General features: G+C 68.5%; 9 protein-coding genes across 10 annotated transcripts; 5 read left to right on the top strand and 4 right to left on the bottom strand.

Moving 5' to 3' along the window:
* Positions 1–20: 20 nt before the first annotated feature.
* MICPUCDRAFT_71052 (uncharacterized protein) lies at positions 21–3457 on the bottom strand (the record flags this gene model as incomplete). Its single annotated transcript, XM_003059929.1, has 3 exons — positions 21–1998; positions 2187–2374; positions 2559–3457. The coding sequence occupies 3 exons, from the start codon at positions 3455–3457 to the stop codon at positions 131–133; spliced, it is 2955 nt and encodes a 984-aa protein (XP_003059975.1). The 3' UTR covers positions 21–130.
* Positions 3458–3826: 369 nt separating this feature from the next.
* MICPUCDRAFT_71053 (uncharacterized protein) lies at positions 3827–5587 on the top strand (the record flags this gene model as incomplete). Its single annotated transcript, XM_003059633.1, has 3 exons — positions 3827–4818; positions 5005–5184; positions 5380–5587. 3 exons carry the CDS (start codon positions 3827–3829, stop codon positions 5585–5587), a joined length of 1380 nt encoding a protein of 459 aa, XP_003059679.1.
* A 24-nt stretch (positions 5588–5611) lies between these two features.
* MICPUCDRAFT_71054 (uncharacterized protein) lies at positions 5612–6387 on the bottom strand (the record flags this gene model as incomplete). Of its 2 annotated transcripts, XM_003059930.1 has the most annotated exons (2): positions 5612–5819; positions 6014–6387. In XM_003059930.1, 2 exons carry the CDS (start codon positions 6385–6387, stop codon positions 5612–5614), a joined length of 582 nt encoding a protein of 193 aa, XP_003059976.1. The 2 variants fall into 2 exon arrangements, with proteins under 2 accessions (XP_003059976.1, XP_003059977.1); XM_003059931.1 differs by lacking the exon at positions 5612–5819 and having other exon boundaries at positions 5965–6387.
* A 106-nt stretch (positions 6388–6493) lies between these two features.
* Positions 6494–8702, top strand: MICPUCDRAFT_59239 (uncharacterized protein; the record flags this gene model as incomplete). The annotated part of the gene is made up of 3 exons (XM_003059634.1): positions 6494–7039; positions 7213–7899; positions 8102–8702. The coding sequence occupies exons 1-3, from the start codon at positions 6537–6539 to the stop codon at positions 8700–8702; spliced, it is 1791 nt and encodes a 596-aa protein (XP_003059680.1). The 5' UTR covers positions 6494–6536.
* Positions 8703–8820: 118 nt separating this feature from the next.
* MICPUCDRAFT_71056 (uncharacterized protein) lies at positions 8821–9934 on the top strand (the record flags this gene model as incomplete). The annotated part of the gene is made up of 2 exons (XM_003059635.1): positions 8821–9363; positions 9548–9934. The coding sequence occupies 2 exons, from the start codon at positions 8821–8823 to the stop codon at positions 9932–9934; spliced, it is 930 nt and encodes a 309-aa protein (XP_003059681.1).
* Positions 9935–10068: 134 nt separating this feature from the next.
* Positions 10069–10603, bottom strand: MICPUCDRAFT_71057 (uncharacterized protein; the record flags this gene model as incomplete). The annotated part of the gene is made up of 2 exons (XM_003059932.1): positions 10069–10184; positions 10369–10603. 2 exons carry the CDS (start codon positions 10601–10603, stop codon positions 10069–10071), a joined length of 351 nt encoding a protein of 116 aa, XP_003059978.1.
* A 602-nt stretch (positions 10604–11205) lies between these two features.
* MICPUCDRAFT_59243 (uncharacterized protein) lies at positions 11206–11796 on the top strand (the record flags this gene model as incomplete). The annotated part of the gene is made up of 1 exon (XM_003059636.1): positions 11206–11796. One exon carries the CDS (start codon positions 11206–11208, stop codon positions 11794–11796), a length of 591 nt encoding a protein of 196 aa, XP_003059682.1.
* A 455-nt stretch (positions 11797–12251) lies between these two features.
* On the bottom strand, positions 12252–14072 carry MICPUCDRAFT_65284 (uncharacterized protein; the record flags this gene model as incomplete). Its single annotated transcript, XM_003059933.1, has 1 exon — positions 12252–14072. One exon carries the CDS (start codon positions 14070–14072, stop codon positions 12252–12254), a length of 1821 nt encoding a protein of 606 aa, XP_003059979.1.
* Positions 14073–16153: 2081 nt separating this feature from the next.
* On the top strand, positions 16154–17508 carry MICPUCDRAFT_34118 (uncharacterized protein; the record flags this gene model as incomplete). Its single annotated transcript, XM_003059637.1, has 3 exons — positions 16154–16493; positions 16724–17116; positions 17280–17508. The coding sequence occupies 3 exons, from the start codon at positions 16154–16156 to the stop codon at positions 17435–17437; spliced, it is 891 nt and encodes a 296-aa protein (XP_003059683.1). The 3' UTR covers positions 17438–17508.
* Positions 17509–17583: the final 75 nt, after the last annotated feature.

Here is a 17583-nt window from a genome sequence, read left to right on the forward strand (position 1 = left end):
GACGTCCACGAGCGCGGAAGCATAGTAATAAGGTAGTGGGATTAAATAACTCATCGCGATCTACGGCGGCGGCGTCCACTGTCGTCGTCGTCGCGCGAGGTACGCACTATTCGCATCGTCGCTCGTCGCCTCACTCGTCGCCGTAGACGACGGCGTCGCGCAACCGCTGCGCGGTCGCCGCGCCGCACGCCCACCACAACCCCCCCCACGCCGCCCTCGGCCCGTACACCGCGGCGACGAGCGCGCTCGCGAGGTCCTCCCCGAGCTCGGGCTTCGCGTCCGACACCAACGCGGCGCAGTGATACAAATCTCGGGTGTAGTACCCGCACCCTGGCTCCGCGGCGGCGCCGCCTACGTGGCACGCCTCGCCGGCGACGACGTGCTGCTCGAACGCGGCGCGTAGTATACGCCGTAACGCCCATTTCAGAGCCGTTTCGCCGCCGTCCGCGATCGCCTCCGTGACGTCCTCGAACAGCGTGGGCAAACACCGAAGCGGCGGCGTCCGCGCGCTCGCGGGAAGCATCTTCGGCAAGTCCGGCCCGTACACCGTCGCGCACTCCGCGGCGAGCACGAACGTGTTCTCTTCGCCCAGGCACAGCGTCACGGACGCCGCCGCGTTCGGTTTGGACTGGCGGGAGAGGGGTTCGCCGGCGATGGCCGCCGCGAGCGCCGTCCCCGCGGGATGCGGCGGAGGCGGCACCGTCACCACCCGCACGTCCGCCTTCGTCGCGAGGTGCCCCCAGCGGCCGTGCCACTCTTCTTTCGAGGATAAACGCTTCTTTAGCGTGCGTTTCTGACGCGCGAGCTCGACGACGTCGTCCGCGGACTCGTGGCCCCAGAGCACGACGACGACGTCGACGTCGCTGACGCCGGCGCGCGCTTCGCCTCGCGCGACGGATCCGCGCGCGTACACGCCAATCACGCGCCCCGCGGCGATCTCCGAGTCCGCGCGCGTGATGCGGTCGGACGTCAGTCGGCTGGAAGACGGAACGCCGCCGGAAGCGGAAGACGAAGCGTCGCCGCCGCCGCCCGGGACGATCGCGAGGTCGACCCTGACGACGTCCTCCCCGGCGGCGTCTCTGAACGGGCCGCGCAGGTTCACCTTCACGCGGTGTCCGTTCATCCCGCCGTTAACCGTCGCGTCGTCGTCCGCGACCGTCGCGCCCGCCTCGACCGTCGCGCCCACCTCGCCGTTGTTGAAGACTCTCAGCGCGATGTCCCCCGCGTCCTCGGTCGCGGCCCACCACTGCTCGGCCCACGCGGCGGCGCCGCCTCGCCCCGCGGCGCCCCCTGTCCGCCGAAACGACCGGCTCTGCGCGCTCGCCGCGCAGTCTTCCGCGACGACCCTTCCGTGATCGTCGAGCCGCGACAGCCGCGAGACGGGGCGGACGACGCGCGCGGCCTCGAGCTGCGCGATCGACCGGCGGCCTTCGCTCGCGTGGCCGTGCGCGAAATTCGAATACGTTTCAAGGGGTTCGTCATCCGCCGCGTCGTCGTCGTCGTCGTCGTCGTCGTCGTCGTGACTGGTTCCCATACGACCGCGTTCGCGTGGTGAACGCCGTTCCTTAAGGACTTCGTCGTCGTCGTCGTCGTCGTCGTCGTCTCTGGCTAAGTGCGCGTGCGATCGCGCCGCGGAGCTCGCCGCGCGCGACGCCGCGCGCGTCGGGTTCTGGACGAACCCTCTGCGTTCCGCCCACCGCGCGAACCGTCGCGCGGCGTCCAGAGACTCCGGGGTCACGCCCTCCTCCGAGCCGATCGCGACGTCTCCGGGCGCCGGCGCCGGCGGGTTCGCCCGCGTCGCCTTAAACCGCCTCGTCACGGACGCGGACACCTTCGGGCCGAGGGATTCCGTGTAGTGCGCCCACCGCGGCGGGAACACGAGGACGTCCCCTGGCGCGAGCACCGCTTCCCACGCCTTCGGGGGCGACGCGAACGCGGACCCGGACCCGACGACGTTGTTTTTCAACTCGCCGATCGAGTCGCCTTCGCCCTCGCCGCCTGAGGGTCGAGGGTCCATACGAGCGAACGTCGGGGTGGAGTTCAAAGGCGTCAGAAGCGGAGTTGAAAGGCGTCGCGGGCGGGGATTGAAACCGTGGGGTGGGCGGAGAGAAACGACGGGCAAAGTCCTTAAGAAACGGCGTTCACCACGCCGACGGGGTCGTATGGGGACCAGTGTGTCAACTCACCTTCGCCCTCGCCGCCGCCTGTCCACCGCGGCCACGCCGCCGCGGACTCCTCCTCGCTCAGGACCGCGTCCAGCCGCACTTTACTCCTCCTCCGCAGCGGGTGCCAGTTCGGGTACAAGTGCGCTCGGCTCAGCGCGGACGGCGGATACAACAGCATCCGTTTCGTCCCGTGCACCTGCGCGAGCACGCTGATGGTCGTTCCATACGAGGGAACGTCGGTGTGGAGTTGAAAGGCGTCAGTTGAAGTTGAAAGGCGTCGAGGGCGGGTATTGAAAGCGAGGTGTGGGCGGAGAGATGCGCCGGGAAAAGTCCTTAAGGATCGGCGTTCACCACGCCAACGGGGTCGTATGGGGACCAGTGTATAGAACGCACCTGACGCTCTGATCGAAATGCAACGGCGTCGTCGCGCCCGCGGCGGAGAGCCACAGCCGCGGCGGCTGCGTCTCCGCCCACCCGGCGTCCTCCATGCTCTTCCACGGCTCCTCCTCCTCCGCGACGCCGCCGTCGCCGGACCCTCCTAATCCGACCTCGGCCGAGAGCGGCGAATCGCCGAGCGTCGCCTGCAGATACACGCCGTCCCTTCCCGACGTGTTGTCGATCATGCGCGCGGCGACGTCGCGGATCGACACCGTCTCCGTCGCGCTCGGCGCGTCGAACGCGCCCGATCGCACCGCCGGGTGACTCGGCTCGACGAACACGAAGCTGTCGTCGCGCACGCCGAGCCTCGTCGCGCCGCGGTCGTTGAACACCCTCGCCTCGCCCTCGAAGTCGGCGTGTTCGCGCGCGAGGCGCGTCAGCGTCCACTCGCGCGTCGCGTCGCACACCGCGGGCCACGCGTCCGCGGCGCCGCGGAGGATCAGAGGCTCGCGGAACGTCGCGGGGTTGGAGAGCGTCCGCGCGAGGTCGTCGCGGCGGGATCTCGTCGCGGTCGCCGCGTGCCACTCGATCTCGGGGACGGACCCGGCGATATCGACGCGCGCGCCGAGCGTCGGCGGTCGCCGCGACGGTACCGCGTCGTCGAGCGAGGAGGCGTCTCGGCCGCGCCGGGGAGGAGTTCGCGGCGGCGGCGCGTCGCGCGCCTCGGTCGACGTGGAGGACGCGGCGTCGTCGGAGGACGCGGCCGCGCGTCGTCGGAGCGCGCGGCGTCGCGACGGCGGCGGCGGCGGCGAGCGCGCGCGATGATGATGAAGACGAAGCGCGATTCCGTGTGGTGGACGACGAAGGCCGCCGCGCGATCGTCGCGCCGCGGCGACGCGCGGCGTCGCCGCCATTTCCGCCGCGACCGTCGACGCGTGCGACGACATCGCCACCGGACGCGCGTGCGTCGCCGCGAGCGCGGTGGGCGTCTATCGCGCGCGCGACGGGGTGTGACGACGACGCGCGCGGGTGGGAACAAGTCGTTTTTTTAAAAAAAAGTCGTCGTTTCGTCCGAGCTGTCGTCTCAAAGGGGTGCCACCTAGGCAAAGCTGACGCGGATCGATGAAACGAAAACCGATCTTCGATCAAAAAATCTCCTTTCAAACCTTCTATCGCGCCGCGCGCTTCCGAAGGACGCTTCATCAAATGTCGAACAGATTCCGGATCATACATAGCGCGCGGCCCCCCGCGCGCGCGCGTCCGTCGCGTCGCGTCGCGTCGTCATGGCGCCGTCGCCGCCGCGGTCCTACACGCGCCAGGACGTCCGCGACGGCGTCCGCGTCGTCAAGGGCGTTCGCGCGGGCGTCGGCGCGTCCCTGATCGTCGTCGACGGAGGCGTGTACGACGTCGGCGGATTCGCGCACCCGGGAGGCGAGCGATCGCTGCGCGCGTTCGTCGGCGGCGCGCGAGACGCCTCGAGCGCGTTCCGCGGCGATGGCGGACGATCGAGCGTGCGCGCGCACGCGCACAGCGACGCCGCGCGGCGGATCCTGGCGCGGCTCAAGGTGGGCGTCCTCGTCGAAGACGACGACGTCGACGACGACGACGACGACGACGACGACGACGACGCGGCGACGGCGAGCGAGGACTCGGACGACGCGGCCGCGTCCGAGGACGGCTCCACGACGACGACGACGATCGACGCGCACGGCGTCGACCTCTCCAAGCCGCTCGTCGCTCAGGTGGGCGCGCTGGGCGACGCGTACGAGTCGTGGACGCGCGAGCCTCTGCTCGGGTCGGGACCGATGCGATTCTTTAAATCGGACGTTCTCGAGCGCGCGTCGCGGACGCGATGGTGGGTCGTCCCGACGGTGTGGCTCCCCGTGGCGTTCGCGGCGTTCGCGCGCGGCGTGCTGGGGGTGGTCGCGGCGACGGAGAGAGGGAGGGTAGGGGGCGACGATTCCTCAGATTCCATCGCTGCCATCGCGGGGGCCGGCGACCGGGACGATTCGGACGCCGTCGCCGCGCGCGTCGTCGTCGTCGTCGTCGTCGTCGTCGTCGTCGCGACCTTCTTCGCGATCGGCGCGGCGGCGTGGAGCGTCGGCGAGTACGTCTTCCACCGCTTCGTCTTCCACCGCGCGCCGCGGACGCGCGCCGGCATCGTCGCGCATTTTCTCATGCACGGCTGCCACCACAAGTCCCCGATGGACGCGCTGCGGTTGGTGTTCCCGCCGGCGCCGTGGGCGGCGGTCGTCGCCGCGTCGTGGTTGGCGTGGTGCGTCCCGTACACTGGTCCCCATACGACCGCGTTCGCGTGGTGAACGCCGATCCTTAAGGACTTTCTCTCCGGCGCATCTCTCCGCCCAGGGTCCCTCGCTTTCAATACCCGCCCTCGACGCCTTTCAACTCCGCTTCTGACGCCTTTCAACTCCACCCCGACATCGCTTCGTATGGACTCAAGGACGCGCGCGCTGGCGCCGACGCCGGCGACGGGCGCCATCGCGTTCGCGGGGTGCCTGACCGCGTACGTGCACTACGACTGCGTGCATTACTTTTTGCACCACGACGCGACGATCGGAGCGATTGGAGAGAGAGAGGGTGGAGAGGGTGGGGGTGGGGGCGGGGGTCGGTCGGGGTGGAGGCGCGTTCTATCTCACACTGGTCCCCATACGACCGCGTCCGCGCGGTGAACGCCGATCCTTAAGGACTTTTCCCGGCGTGTCTCTCCGCCCACTCCTCGGTTTCAATCCCGACACACCTCGACGCCTTTCAACTTCAACTGACGCCTATCAACTCCACCCCGATATCATCGCTCGTATGGACCCTCGACCCTCAGGTGGGGACCGGCGCGAGGATGGATTCGCCGAGCGCTGATCGGTGAACGCGGGGGAAAGAGCGAACTCCGGTCGACGCACATGAAGCACCACTACGACGACTGCGACGTGAGCTTCGGGATAACGAACCGGGTATTAGATCGGATCTTAGGCACGACGCCAAACGGGGACGCGATGAAGGGCGCGAGAGCGAAAGCGCGCGTTGACTGATGATCGTTGGATCACATGATTATTTTACTCGGTTTCGCCGCCGCCGCCGCCGCCGCCGCCGCCGCCGCCGCTCTCGTTCTCGCTCGCGGCGGCCGCCTCCGCGGAGCGCGCCTCCGCGGCCGCGCCCGCGGCGAGCAGCCTCTCCTCCTCCGCCGCCTCCGCGGCCTCGGCCGTCTTCCTCTTCTCCAACCGCCGCACGCTCTCGTCCATCGCGGCTTTCAGATCGTCGCGACTCCGGGTCGTTCCGTACGAGCGATGATATCGGGGTGGAGTTGAAAGGCGTCAGAAGCGGAGTTGAAAGGCGTCGAGGTGTGTCGGGATTGAAACCAAGGGGTGGGCGGAGAGACACGCCGGGAAAAGTCCTTAAGGATCGGCGTTCACCACGCCGACGCGGTCGTACGGGAACCAGTGTGACATAGAACGCACCTCAGCCCCGCGCAGTCCCCGATGCCCATGTCGCTCTGCCGCAGGCAGTTCTTGTTCTGCAGCTCGAGCTCTCGCAGCTCTCTGTTCGCCTCCGACTTGGCGAGGAGGGATCGGATGTACGGCGACGACGACGCGTCCGGGGTGGTCGGCGGCTCGACCGCGCGCGCGGCGAGGGGAGACGCGAGGAGCGACGCGAGCGCGACGGACGACGCGAGATGATGTCTTCTTCCGAGACGACTCGCGCGAGGATCGTCGGGGGCGCGTCGCTCGGGGGGCGACGCGGCGGCGACGACGACGGCCGCGCGGCCGCGCGAGGGCGCGCGAGGGCGCGCGAGGGCGCGCGAGGGCGCGCTGCAGGGCGGCGCGACGGACATGACGCGCGCGCGGAGGGACACTGACGAAGGCGACGACAGGAAGGACGCGACGAGAGCGAACAGAAAATACAGTCAGCTCGTCGTCAAACGCGATCGCACTCCCCGCCCGCGCGCGAGCGCCCCGCGATGCCGCCGCCGCCGCGCCCGCGATGACCGCTCCGATCGACGTCACCGCGCCCGTGCGCCTGCGCGCGGTCGACGATATCCACGCGGAGCCGGACGTCACGGTCGTCCTCGATACGCTCGCGTACGACGAGATCTCGCGCGAGCTCCCCGAGATTTACGTCGACGGCGACGGCGACGACGACGGCGACGGCGACACATCGATCGCGTGGGGCGCCGCGCACGCGTCGCTGCAGCGCGCGCACTTCCTCCAGAACGTCCTCCTCGCGCGAGACCCGATCGCGTCCAAGCTGTCCGTGTGCTCGCTGCGCGACGCGTGCACGAGCATGGACGGGTGCGTGTGGGACGACGCGCGATTCTTCCTCGACCGCCTGGACGGGCCCTATCGCGTCTTGCGCGACAGAGGCGTCGTGGACGTGCGCGTTTCGAGCGGCGACGGCGACGGCGACGGAGAGGAGGCGACGGCGACGGCGACGGCGACGTTTCGCCCGATGGACCTGTGTTGGGCGACGCTCGCGAAGACGCTCAGGTGCGTTCTATACACTGGTCCCCATACGACCCCAATGGCGAGGTGGACGCCGATCCTTAAGGACTTTGCCCGTCGTATCTCTCCGCCCACACCTCGCTTTCAATCCCCGCCTTCGACGCCTTTCAACTCCCAACTGACGCCTTTCAACTCCACCCCGACGTTCGCTCGTATAGAACGGCCCTCACCGCAGGCAGCCGCGGCGGCGGAGACGAAGACGAAGAAGGCGCCCGTCGTCGGACGCACTTCATGAGCGACGCGCGCGCGTTCGAAGCCTACGGCGCTTTCCACGAGGAGATCGCGGCGGCGTCCTCGGGGTGTTCCGCAACCCAAAACGACGTGATCGTCGAGGCGCACGACGTGTTGCTGGACGTCTCGCAGGCGCACAGCCGTTCGCCGTATCATCTCTTCGCGGAATATCTTCCGAAGCTCGCCGCGTGCTTGCCTCTGCTGCGAGAACGGCCGGAGATTAAGGTGCTCGTGCCGGACTGCATCTTCATGCGCGAGGTAATCCGGAACGCCGAACGCTTCTTCGACGGTCTCGACCGCGCGAGGCTGGTGCTCAAGCGCGACGACGTGTTGTATCGCGCGAGGGAGCTGCTCTTCGCGTCTTTCACGCCGAATCTGCATCCGAGTAACGTCCTCGTTCGAGACGTTTTAATGCCGCGGCTTCGCGAGTTCACCCTAAACCTTCTCGACGACCGTACTGCTACCCCCACGGCGCCGCCAGCGCGTCCGCACGTGGTGCTGATCGATCGATCGGACGTTCGTCTGCGTCGAGGACGCGACGGCGAGGACCTGGAGACTCGGCGACGCGTCGCGAACCGCGAAGAAGTATTGGAAGCGCTCGCGGCGGCGTTGAGGTGCGTTCTCTTATCACACTGGTTCCCATACGACCCCGTTCGCGTGGTGAACGCCGATCCTTAAGGACTTTCTCTCCCGGCGCGCGTTTCTCTCCTCCCACCCCTCGCTTTCGATCCCCGACACAGTACGACGCCTTTCAACTCCACCTGACGCCTTTGAACTCCACCCCGACGTCGCTTCGTACGGACCCTCGACCCCGAGCGACACGCACGACGTGAAGACGTGGAGAAAGCTGGGGGGCGGCGGCGGCCGCGACGACGACGACGACGACGACGCGGCCGCGTCGAGCGATCGATGGAGCGTGTTCAGGGGCGCGGACGCGATCGTCGGCGTGCACGGCGCCGGCCTCGCGAACGTGCTCTACGCCGCGGCGGCGGCGAACGACGAGGCGCGTCACCGCCGTCGGCGACCGACGCTGATCGAGATCGTCCCCGGCGCGAGCGCGTATCACACCGAGTACGCGCTCCTCGCGCGCGCGTGCGACGCGAGGTACGCGGCGTACTTTGTGCCGAAGTGCACGTGGGGAGACGACGTGACGATTCGCACGCCGAAGCGTCTCGCCGCGGTGGTTCGCGCGGCGCTGTTTCCGGAGGAGGTGGAGCGATTGGTTCGCGGAGGAAATTTCGAAAAAGCGTTCGACGGGCTGCACGGACCGTTCGCCGCGCGGAGGAGCGAGTTCGAGGACGCGCGGCCGTACGAGGATAGGGTGGTGGGTCGCGGTGGAGCCGCGAGACGCAGAGGAGGAGGAGGAGGAGGAGGAGGAGAGCCGTCGAGCGCGCGGCAGCGGCGACGGCGGGCGTAGGTAGGTAGCGCGATAGGTAGGCGTTGAAGATTAAATTCTTCGACGAAAGTCTGGTTGGAACGAGAGTTTTGCGCGCGCTGACGAGATCCGCGCGCGCGGGCGTCGCGTCGGCGTCGGGATGGGGAAGAGCAAGAGCGGCGGCGGCGGCGGCGGCGGCGGCGGCGGCGTGCCGACGGTCACGCTGGAACAGTTCGCGGACAGCCTCACCGGCGCGTCGTCGTCGTCGTCGTCGTCGAGCGCGACCGTGACCGTGTCGCGTTGGGATCGCGACGACCGCGTGTTCCTCCTGCGTTTCCCCTCCGCGGCCGCGCAGAGAGACGCGATGGGCCGCGCGTCCGTCTTCTTAGAGGACCTCGACGACCGCGGCGTCGTCGTGGACAGGATTCCGTCGGGGCAGCGCGGCGGCGTCGCCAACTACAGCGGGCACAACATGCGCGCGCGCGACCTCGCGCGATTCCTCAATCGCGTCGACGCGACGCCCGGCGCGGCGCCGACGTCCGCGGAGATCGCGCTCCGCGACGCGCTCGCGCGCGTTGGCGTCCTGCGCACGGACAAATCCGGCCGCTGGGTCGCGTCCGGACCGGGGACAACAGGACACGACGGCGACGGCGACGGCGGACCCGTCGTCGCGGCGGTCGCGGGGAGCTCGAACCGCGACGAGGCGCGTTCTGTAGTCTGGTCCCCATACGACCGCGTCGGCGTGGTGAACGCCGATCCTTAAGGACTTTCGCCGGCGCATCTCTCCGCCCAGCCCTCGCTTTCAATCCCCGTCCTCGACGCCTTTCAACTCCACCTGACGCCTTTCAACTCCACCCCGACGTCGCTTCGTATGGAACGTCCCTCAGGTTCGAGACGCGCTGCTACACGAGGCGATGCACATGGTTTTCTACACCGACGCGAGCTGGCGCGACGCGTGTTACGCGCACTGGGACGACGAGGTCGCGGAGGAGGACAAGGCGCGGTGGGTCGCGTTCTTGAAAGGGCTGAGGTACGACGGCGACGACCGCGAGCTGTGCGTGAACGAGCTGCAGGCGTACATGTGCACCGAGCGGCTTCTGTTCGGCGGCGGCGAGAAAGGCGGCGGGAGAGGGAAGAGGGACGGCAAGGAGAAGGACGACGGCGGCGACGCGAGGGCGCTCGGCGCGATGCAAGCGAAGTTCGCCGCGTTCGCGGCCGCGCGGTTATCGAACCCCCCGAGCGTGGGCGCGCACACGAAGTGCGTGTGGTTGTGACGTGGATGACTGACGCGTGTGTAGTGATGAGTGATTAGCATTCATTCATTTCTCGGAACGCCTCTCTCCCTCCCTCCCTCCTTCCTTCCTTCCTTCGCGGATCGATCCATCCATCGCGGACGTTCGTTCTTCGCTCACTCGTCCGCCTTTTTCTTCTTCGCGTCGATCCCCGCCGCTTTCGCGTAGTGTTCCGTGACCTTGTCCACGTCGCACCCGAACTCCGCGTAGCACGCCTCCAGCCGCGCGCCGTCTAAGGGTCGTTCCATACAAGCGAATGTCGGGGTGGAGTTGAAAGGCGTCAGTTGAAGTTGAAAGGCATCGAGGGCGGGGATTGAAAGCGAGGGTTGGGCGTGGAGAGACGACGGCAAAAGTCCTTAAGGATCGGCGTTCACCACGCCGACGCGGTCGTATGGGAACCAGTGTATAGAACGCACCTAATCCGTCGCACTCCTTGATGGCCTCTCGGATCTCCTCGTAGTCGCAGAACCCTTTGTACCCGCCGCCTCCGGTGGTGAACTTCTCCTTGAGCTCCTCGTGTATCTCCCCGGACTTCTTATTACCGCCGGAGTGGACGCGAACGGAAGCGCCGCGGCGTCGGGGCGCGGAGACGCGGCGCGGCGCGGAGAGCGACGCGCGCGTCGCGGTCGCGGACAGGGTCAGGCTCAGCATTTTGAGTTAGTCGATCACGCGCGGGGCGCGGTCGGGCGGACGGCGGGTCTGCGCGTCGCGGTGAGTGCGGTGCGTCGACGACGGCGAGGGGGTACGCTCGCGCGCGCGCGTGAGGAACGCCGTGTGCGTGCGGTGCGCGTGGGCGTCGCGAGTCGGTGTGAGGGCGCGGGAGGACGGGACGCGGCGACTGATAGAATCCACCCATCCGAGTCAGAAAAGGCGCCGCGAGCGCGAGCCGAAAACCAAACCCGAGGCGATATTTTTGGTTTTTCATCGCGAGATCGAACCCGGCACCGCGCCGTTTTCCCCGATCGAGCGCCAGAATTTCTCCTTTGATGCTCCGATATTTTCACCGCGAGGCCGCGGTCAAGAAAACCCCGCCAAGTTTCCGCGGTCGAGGCCAGTCGCCTTCCAGCGGATACGGAATCGGCCAATGAGCGTCGTGCTTACGTGGACTTTGCCGAACCTTTTTTTCACGGAGCGACCGCCGCGACCGCACTCGCGCGCGCGCACGCACACGCGCTCGCCGCACCGGAAGAAACCCACTCCGGACGCGCGAGAAAGGCAAAGGCGCGCACCCCGCGAAGAGGGAGCGCGGCGTCATGGCCGGCGCGATGGCCGCGCACGCGCGCTGCGCCATGGTCAGGGATTTACACCGGGTGACGTCCGAGGAGCAATTATTCGCCTCCGCGTATAACGCGTCGCCTCCCACCGCGCAGGGCGCGGGCGTGAAGTGGGCGCTGCGCGGGTACCTCCCTCCGAAGCACCTGCGGATCCCGGGGATCGACTACGGCGTTCCGGAGGACAGCGCGATGACGATGTTCGGCGGGGACATCTCCCCGAGCGTCGTGGGAAGGGAGAGCATCAGTGACCTGCTCGCGGGGTGCTTCGCGGCCGCGCAGAGCGGCGTCGACGCGGACGCCGTCATGGACGAAGACGGCGTCAGCGAGGTGACAGGTGCGCGGAGGGAGTTTCATTCCCGTTTTCTCGCCGTCGTCGCGCGACGCGACGGGAGGTCGTTCGAGGGCGTTTCGAGGGGCGCGCGCGCGACGACGGACGGCGCCGCGCGCGGCGCGGACGCGCGGCGCATCTTGTCGATACGGTCGCTGCTGACGATGCATTGCGTTTTTCCCCTCCTCTTCGTTTCGCTGACTCCCCCGCCGTCTCCCTACCCTCTTCCTCCGTCGCAGTGACCGAGCAAAATCCTCACGAGAGGGTGGTGAAGGGAGGGATGGCGTCGAGGCCGTCGTGGGGGCAGAATAATTACGCCGCGCAGCGAGAGAAGCTCGCGGCGGCGTACCGGAAGTCGCCGGACGGGTCGCCGAAAGGGTGACACTTTTTTATCTTCCCGCGCGGAGGGAATAATTTCATCCGCCGCGTTAGCCTCACCGATTCTTTCCGCGGCGCTCGTTCGCCGCGACGCACTAGACTGCTTCGCGACATTACTATTGATGCATGTAATAACGACAACATATTATTAGCTTCGAAGAAACCTCCTCGTGATGCTCGTCGTCTTCGTTCGTCGTCGTCGTCGTCGTCGTCGTCGTCGTCGTCGCTTTCGTTCTCTACCACTACTTTAAACTAAGACCGTCTACCGTTCGCTCCGTCGCCGCGAACGCCGTCCGTCCGCACGTCGCTCGCTCGCTCGTCACACGTACTCCACCTCCGCGAAAGCGGGAATCCACGTCTTCTGCTTCTTCCTGCTCCCGCCGTGGCCGTCGAGGTCGTCGGTCAGCGCCGCGACGCGCCGCGCCGTCGCCGCCGCCGCGTCGTCGTCGTCGTCGTCCTCGTCCTCGTCGCGCTCGCCGCCGCCGCCGCCGCCGCCGCCGCGGTCGTCCATCCCAAACTCCTCGCGCAAGCTCTGCCGCGTCCACACCGCGCTGAGTAACAACCGCCACCGCTTCGCGGCTTCCCGTAACTCCTTAAAACGCTCGCCCTCCAGCCGTTTCTTTTCCTCCGCGCGCCACGCGTCCCTCACGTCCTCCTCGCGCTCCTCGCACACGACGACGCCGTCAAACTTCGGCGTGACCGCGCCGCCGCGCTGGTACTCGAACCCGACGAGCGCGGCGGCGAAATCAATCCCGCGTAACGCTCGAACGACGCGCGTTATACGAGGCAGCGACACGTGGACGGTCCCGGGCGGGGGCAACGCGCCGCCGATCAAGTCCACGTTGCCGCGTTCGTTTTTCGGGACGACGCCGTTCGCCGCGGCGGGCGGATGATACTCCACCGTCTGCCACTCCCCGTACAGAGGGACGTCCCCGGGGATGTCGTCGTCGCCGTCGCCGCCGCCGCCGCCGCCGCCGTCTTTCGCTTTCGTCTCCGCGGCTTTCTCTTCCACGGACTTGGGGCCCTTGCGACGCGCGGCCACGCGCTTACCCGCGTTGACCCCAGACGCCGCCGCCGTCGCCGCGGCGGCGGCGCGGCGTCGCGCCGCGTCCCTCGCCGCGATCGCCGCCCTCGCGCGTCGGCTGTGAATCTTCGTCACCGGCTTCGTGAGCTCATCGGGCTTCACCGTCCGCCGTCGCTCTGCTTTCCATCGGTCCGCGCTGCGCAGCGTCTGCACGCGCGACCGGGGGAACACGAATTCGCCTTGGATGAACCCTTTGACTTGATCGCGCGGGTAGACCACCTGGTTCGCCGGGAGAAACCGCTCGAGGACCCACAGCGGGTGGTTCTTGATCTCGCTCAGCGTGGACGGGACGCGCTCGCACGCGGCTTTTTTGTCCATCTCCGCGTCCTCCGTCGCGCTCGCGATCGCGGCGGGGGTCGAGGTCGAGGTCGAGGTCGAGGTCGAGGTCGAGGTCGAAGTCCCGGCCGCCGCCGCGCCGCCGCCGCCGTCGTCCATCGAGCGCTCTCTCTCGAGCATCGCCTTCGTCGTCTCCAGCCACCACGGCAGCTCGACGCGGTGCGGTATCGTCTGCGACAACACGGGCGCGTACTTCCGCGTGAGGTCCTTCGCGCTCCAGGTAACGCTCCCTGAAGAAACGTTTTTCGCTCGAAACGCGAGGACGTAACGCAGCGCCCTCGACGCGACTCTCCCCGCCGAGACGTCCGCGACCGCGTCGACGCTCGCGCCGCCGCCGTGAAACGACCACCTCGCGTTCGAAGACGTAACCCCGACCGTGTGCGGCACGACGCAGACCCAGCGCGGCGCGTCGGGGTTCGAGACGTACGGCGTGTCCGCGGTCGGCGGCGCGACGCAGAGCACCTCGCACCAGTGCGTGACGACGTCATCCGCGGCGTCTTTCGCGGCGGCGCGTTTCGCGACGGTCGACGTTTCGCATCCCTTCTTCGCGGCGGCGGCCGTTTCGGCCGTTTTCTTTCTCCTTTTTTTCCCTGCGTGCTCCTCGCACGGCGGCGTCTCTCTGGGTATGATCCCGAGGGTTTCCAACGCCGCGGCGGTCGACTTCAGCGGCGCCGGCTCCGGCGCGCACACGAATCTCGCGTCGCACCCGAGCCCCTTCATCGCGGCCACGAACAACCCCGCGAGCTCCTCTTGCGTGCACTCGCGGCGCGCGAGCGCGAACGCGAGGCGCGTGGCGTGGCCGACGGACGCGACGCGCGCGGCGGCGAGGATCGACGCTTTCCGAGCCGCGGCGGCGAGAGAGGCGGCGTCGTCTTCCTTCTTCCTCTCCTCTCTCCCTTTCCCTTTGCCTTCCCCGCCGCCGTCGTCGTCGTCGTCGTCGTCGTCGTCGCTGTCGTCGAGCACGATGACGTCTTCCTCGCGCGGTTTCGGCTTCGCCCTCGACGACGACGCGCCGCCGCCGCCGCCGCCGACCGGCCGCGTCGACGCGATGGGACCCCCCGCCCCCGCGGCGGCGCGCGAAAATAAAACGCTCTTCGACACCACCTTGACGTTGCCCGCGAACCACTTCGCGACCGCGGCGACGTGCTTCACGTCCGGCGCGGCCGCGGGTGCGGGCGCGTCGGTTGACGTTCCACGTTCCTCCCGTTCCCCGAACGCGAACGCGACGTCGCGCGGGATCACGCTCATCGCCATCGCTCGCACGAGCGGGTCGCACGCCGCGGCGGCGACGGCGGCGTTTCGCGCGACGGCGCACAGCAGCTCCGTCTTGTGGAGCGTTCGAACGTTCGCGCGCTCCTCCGTCGTCAGCCTTCGCGCGGTGGTCGCGGGTTTGGACGCGGACCCGGTGGTCTCGTCGTCGCCGTCGTCGTCGTCCACGTCAGCATCCATGTCAGCGTACACGTCGGCATCGTACACGTCGGCACCCGGGTCGATGTCTTCCCACTCGTCGTCGTCGCCGCCGCCGTCCGCTTCGGGCTCGATCGCGACGCCTTCTCTCGCCTTCGCCGCCGCCGCGGCCGCGACGGCCGCGGCGTTGGCTTCCATGATCGGTAACGCCGCGACCGCGGCGGTTTCGCTATCGTCGAGCTCTCGCCCCGTCGTCGTCGCCCGCGCGCCGCAGACGCCGGCGGCGGCGGCGCGTCGATTTGACGCCGGCGCGGTCCACGCCCCGAGCAGCAGCCTCTCGGCGTCCGCGTCCGCGTCCGCGTCCGCGGCGTCCGCCGCGCGCATCCGACCGCGGTCGCTCGCCATGGACGCGCGCGCGAGGACGAGGGCGTTGTGCGCCGTCGCCGCAGCCTTGTTCGCGGCCGAGCCCGCGCCCGCCGCGCCGCGCTCGCGAGGTCGGACGACGAACGACGACGACGGCTCGGCGACCGCGATCGCGTCGCGCGCGCCGCGCGCGCCGCGACCCGGCGCCGCCGCCGCCGCCGCCGCCGCCGCCTTCCTCCCCGCGCGCTTATCCAGCAGACGGTTCACGTTGTCCGCGGCCTCGCCGAGGAGCGTCCCGGCCTCGCCCGTCAGCGGCGCGACGCGCGGAGGGGTCGGCATCATCTCGTCGCGTCGTCGCGTCGTCGTCGTCGTCGTGACTGGTTCCCATACGACCGCGTTCGCGTGGTGAACGCCGTTCCTTAAGGACTTCGTCGTCGTCGTCGTCGTCGTCGTCGTCGTCGTCGTCGCGCGTCGCCCACCGCGCGCGCCGCCGCGGCCTCCTCCCCCGCGCGCGGGGGCTCGCTTCGGGGGCATGACGCGGCCGTCGCGCCGCCCGGCGGCCGGCGCGGACCGGACGAGACGGCGTCGCGATCGCGCGGCCCCTCCGCGCGCGCGATCGACTGCCGACCGTCCATCGTCCATCGTCTTTCGCGTCGCGTCGCGCGCTCCCGCCAGCGCCACGACGAAACTCATCGCGACCCTCCTCCGACCCCGCCGCACACCCGACGCGCGCACCCCACGGCGAGAGCGCTCGCCTCGGCCCCTCCGCCGCGCCCTCCCCTCTCGAGACTCCACCGAAGATGGCCGCGAGCGCGAAGGCGCCGCTCCGCGCGTCCGTCGCCGCCCCCGCGCGCGTCCGCGTCGCGACCCCCGCGCGCGGCGCCGCGATCGCCGCACGCCCGGCGAAGACGAAGATGAATCAGTGCGCGCATCATCCCGCGCCTCGCCGTCGCGTCCGACGCGACGCCGCGGCCGAAATCGACGCGTCCGCCGCGGAGACCGAAACCAACCGCACCGTCGACGCCAAGGCGATGCAGGCGCAGATCGACAACTTCCAGAGAGTCTCCGTCCTCGCGGAGGCGTTGCCGTACCTGCAGCGCTTCGCGGGCGAGACCGTCGTCGTGAAGTACGGAGGCGCCGCGATGAAGGACGAGTCGCTAAAAGATCGCGTCATACGCGACCTCGTCCTGCTCTCCACCGTGGGCATCCGCCCCGTGCTCGTCCACGGCGGCGGGCCGGAGATCAACCAGTGGCTGAACAAGGTTGGGATCGAGGCGAAGTTTCTGAACGGCCTGCGCGTCACGGACGCGGCGACGATGGAGATCGTCGAGATGGTCTTAGGCGCGTTTTCATCCTTCCTCACTCACACTGGTTCCCGTACGACCGCGTTCGCGTTGTGAACTTCATTCCTTAAGGACTTTCTCTCCCGGCGTTCGTTCCTCTCCGCCCACCCACCCGACGGTTTCATCAATCCCGATGCGCGCGCCGCGGTGCCTCGCGACTCAGACTGACGCGCGCCCGAACTCCCGCCGCCGCCCCGAAATCGAATCGCTTCGCTTCGCGCGGAACTTGGACCGAACCTGAACCGTAATCGTCGTCAGTCGGCAAGGTGAACAAATCGCTCGTGTCGCTCATCAACGTCGCGGGAGGCAGGGCCGTGGGGATCTGCGGGAAGGACGGCAACACCCTCCGCGGCCGCGTCCGCGACCCGGAGCTCGGGTTCGTCGGCGACGTCACGAGCGTGGACGTGAGCGTGTTGCGCGGCTTGTTGGACTCGGGCGCGATCCCAGTCGTCGCGACGGTCGCGATGGACGCGTCCGGGCAAGCGCTCAACGTCAACGCGGACACCGCCGCGGGCGAGCTCGCCGCGTCGCTCGGCGCGGCGAAGCTCATCCTCATGACGGACGTCCCCGGGGTGTGCACGGACAAGGACGACCCGGGGAGTTTGTTGCGAGAGCTGACCATCAGCGAGACGCGGGATCTCGTCGCGGACGGTGCGCGCGCGTGTCCTGCGTGTCCTTCCTTTTTTTATTGGTTCGCGCGTTCTGTTGTTTGTGTTGTTGTTTCTTTTGAGCCGCGCGATCGTACATGTCATCGAATCCGATATCGGACTGACCAATCGCGTCCCGCCGCGTGTCATCATCCATCGCGTCGCAGACGTCATCGCCGGCGGAATGATCCCGAAGGTGGAGTGCTGCGTGAAGAGCATCGCGCAGGGGGTGAAGAGCGCGCACATCATCGACGGGAGGGCGCCGCACTCGTTGCTGTTGGAGATTCTCACGGACGAGGGCGCGGGGACGATGATCACGGGATGATTCGAGGCGGAGGCGACTGCTGGAGTGTTATTAAGCTTACCGTCCCGTGTTAACAACTTCGATTATGAATTCATGACTCTTCGCCGCGACGACTCGGCAGACAAAAAAACTCTGACGAGCGCGTTCCCGTCGTCGTCCGCTCGACC

This window comes from Micromonas pusilla (genome assembly GCF_000151265.4).
Source record: "Micromonas pusilla CCMP1545 genomic scaffold MICPUCscaffold_7, whole genome shotgun sequence".
Lineage (NCBI taxonomy): Eukaryota > Viridiplantae > Chlorophyta > Mamiellophyceae > Mamiellales > Mamiellaceae > Micromonas > Micromonas pusilla.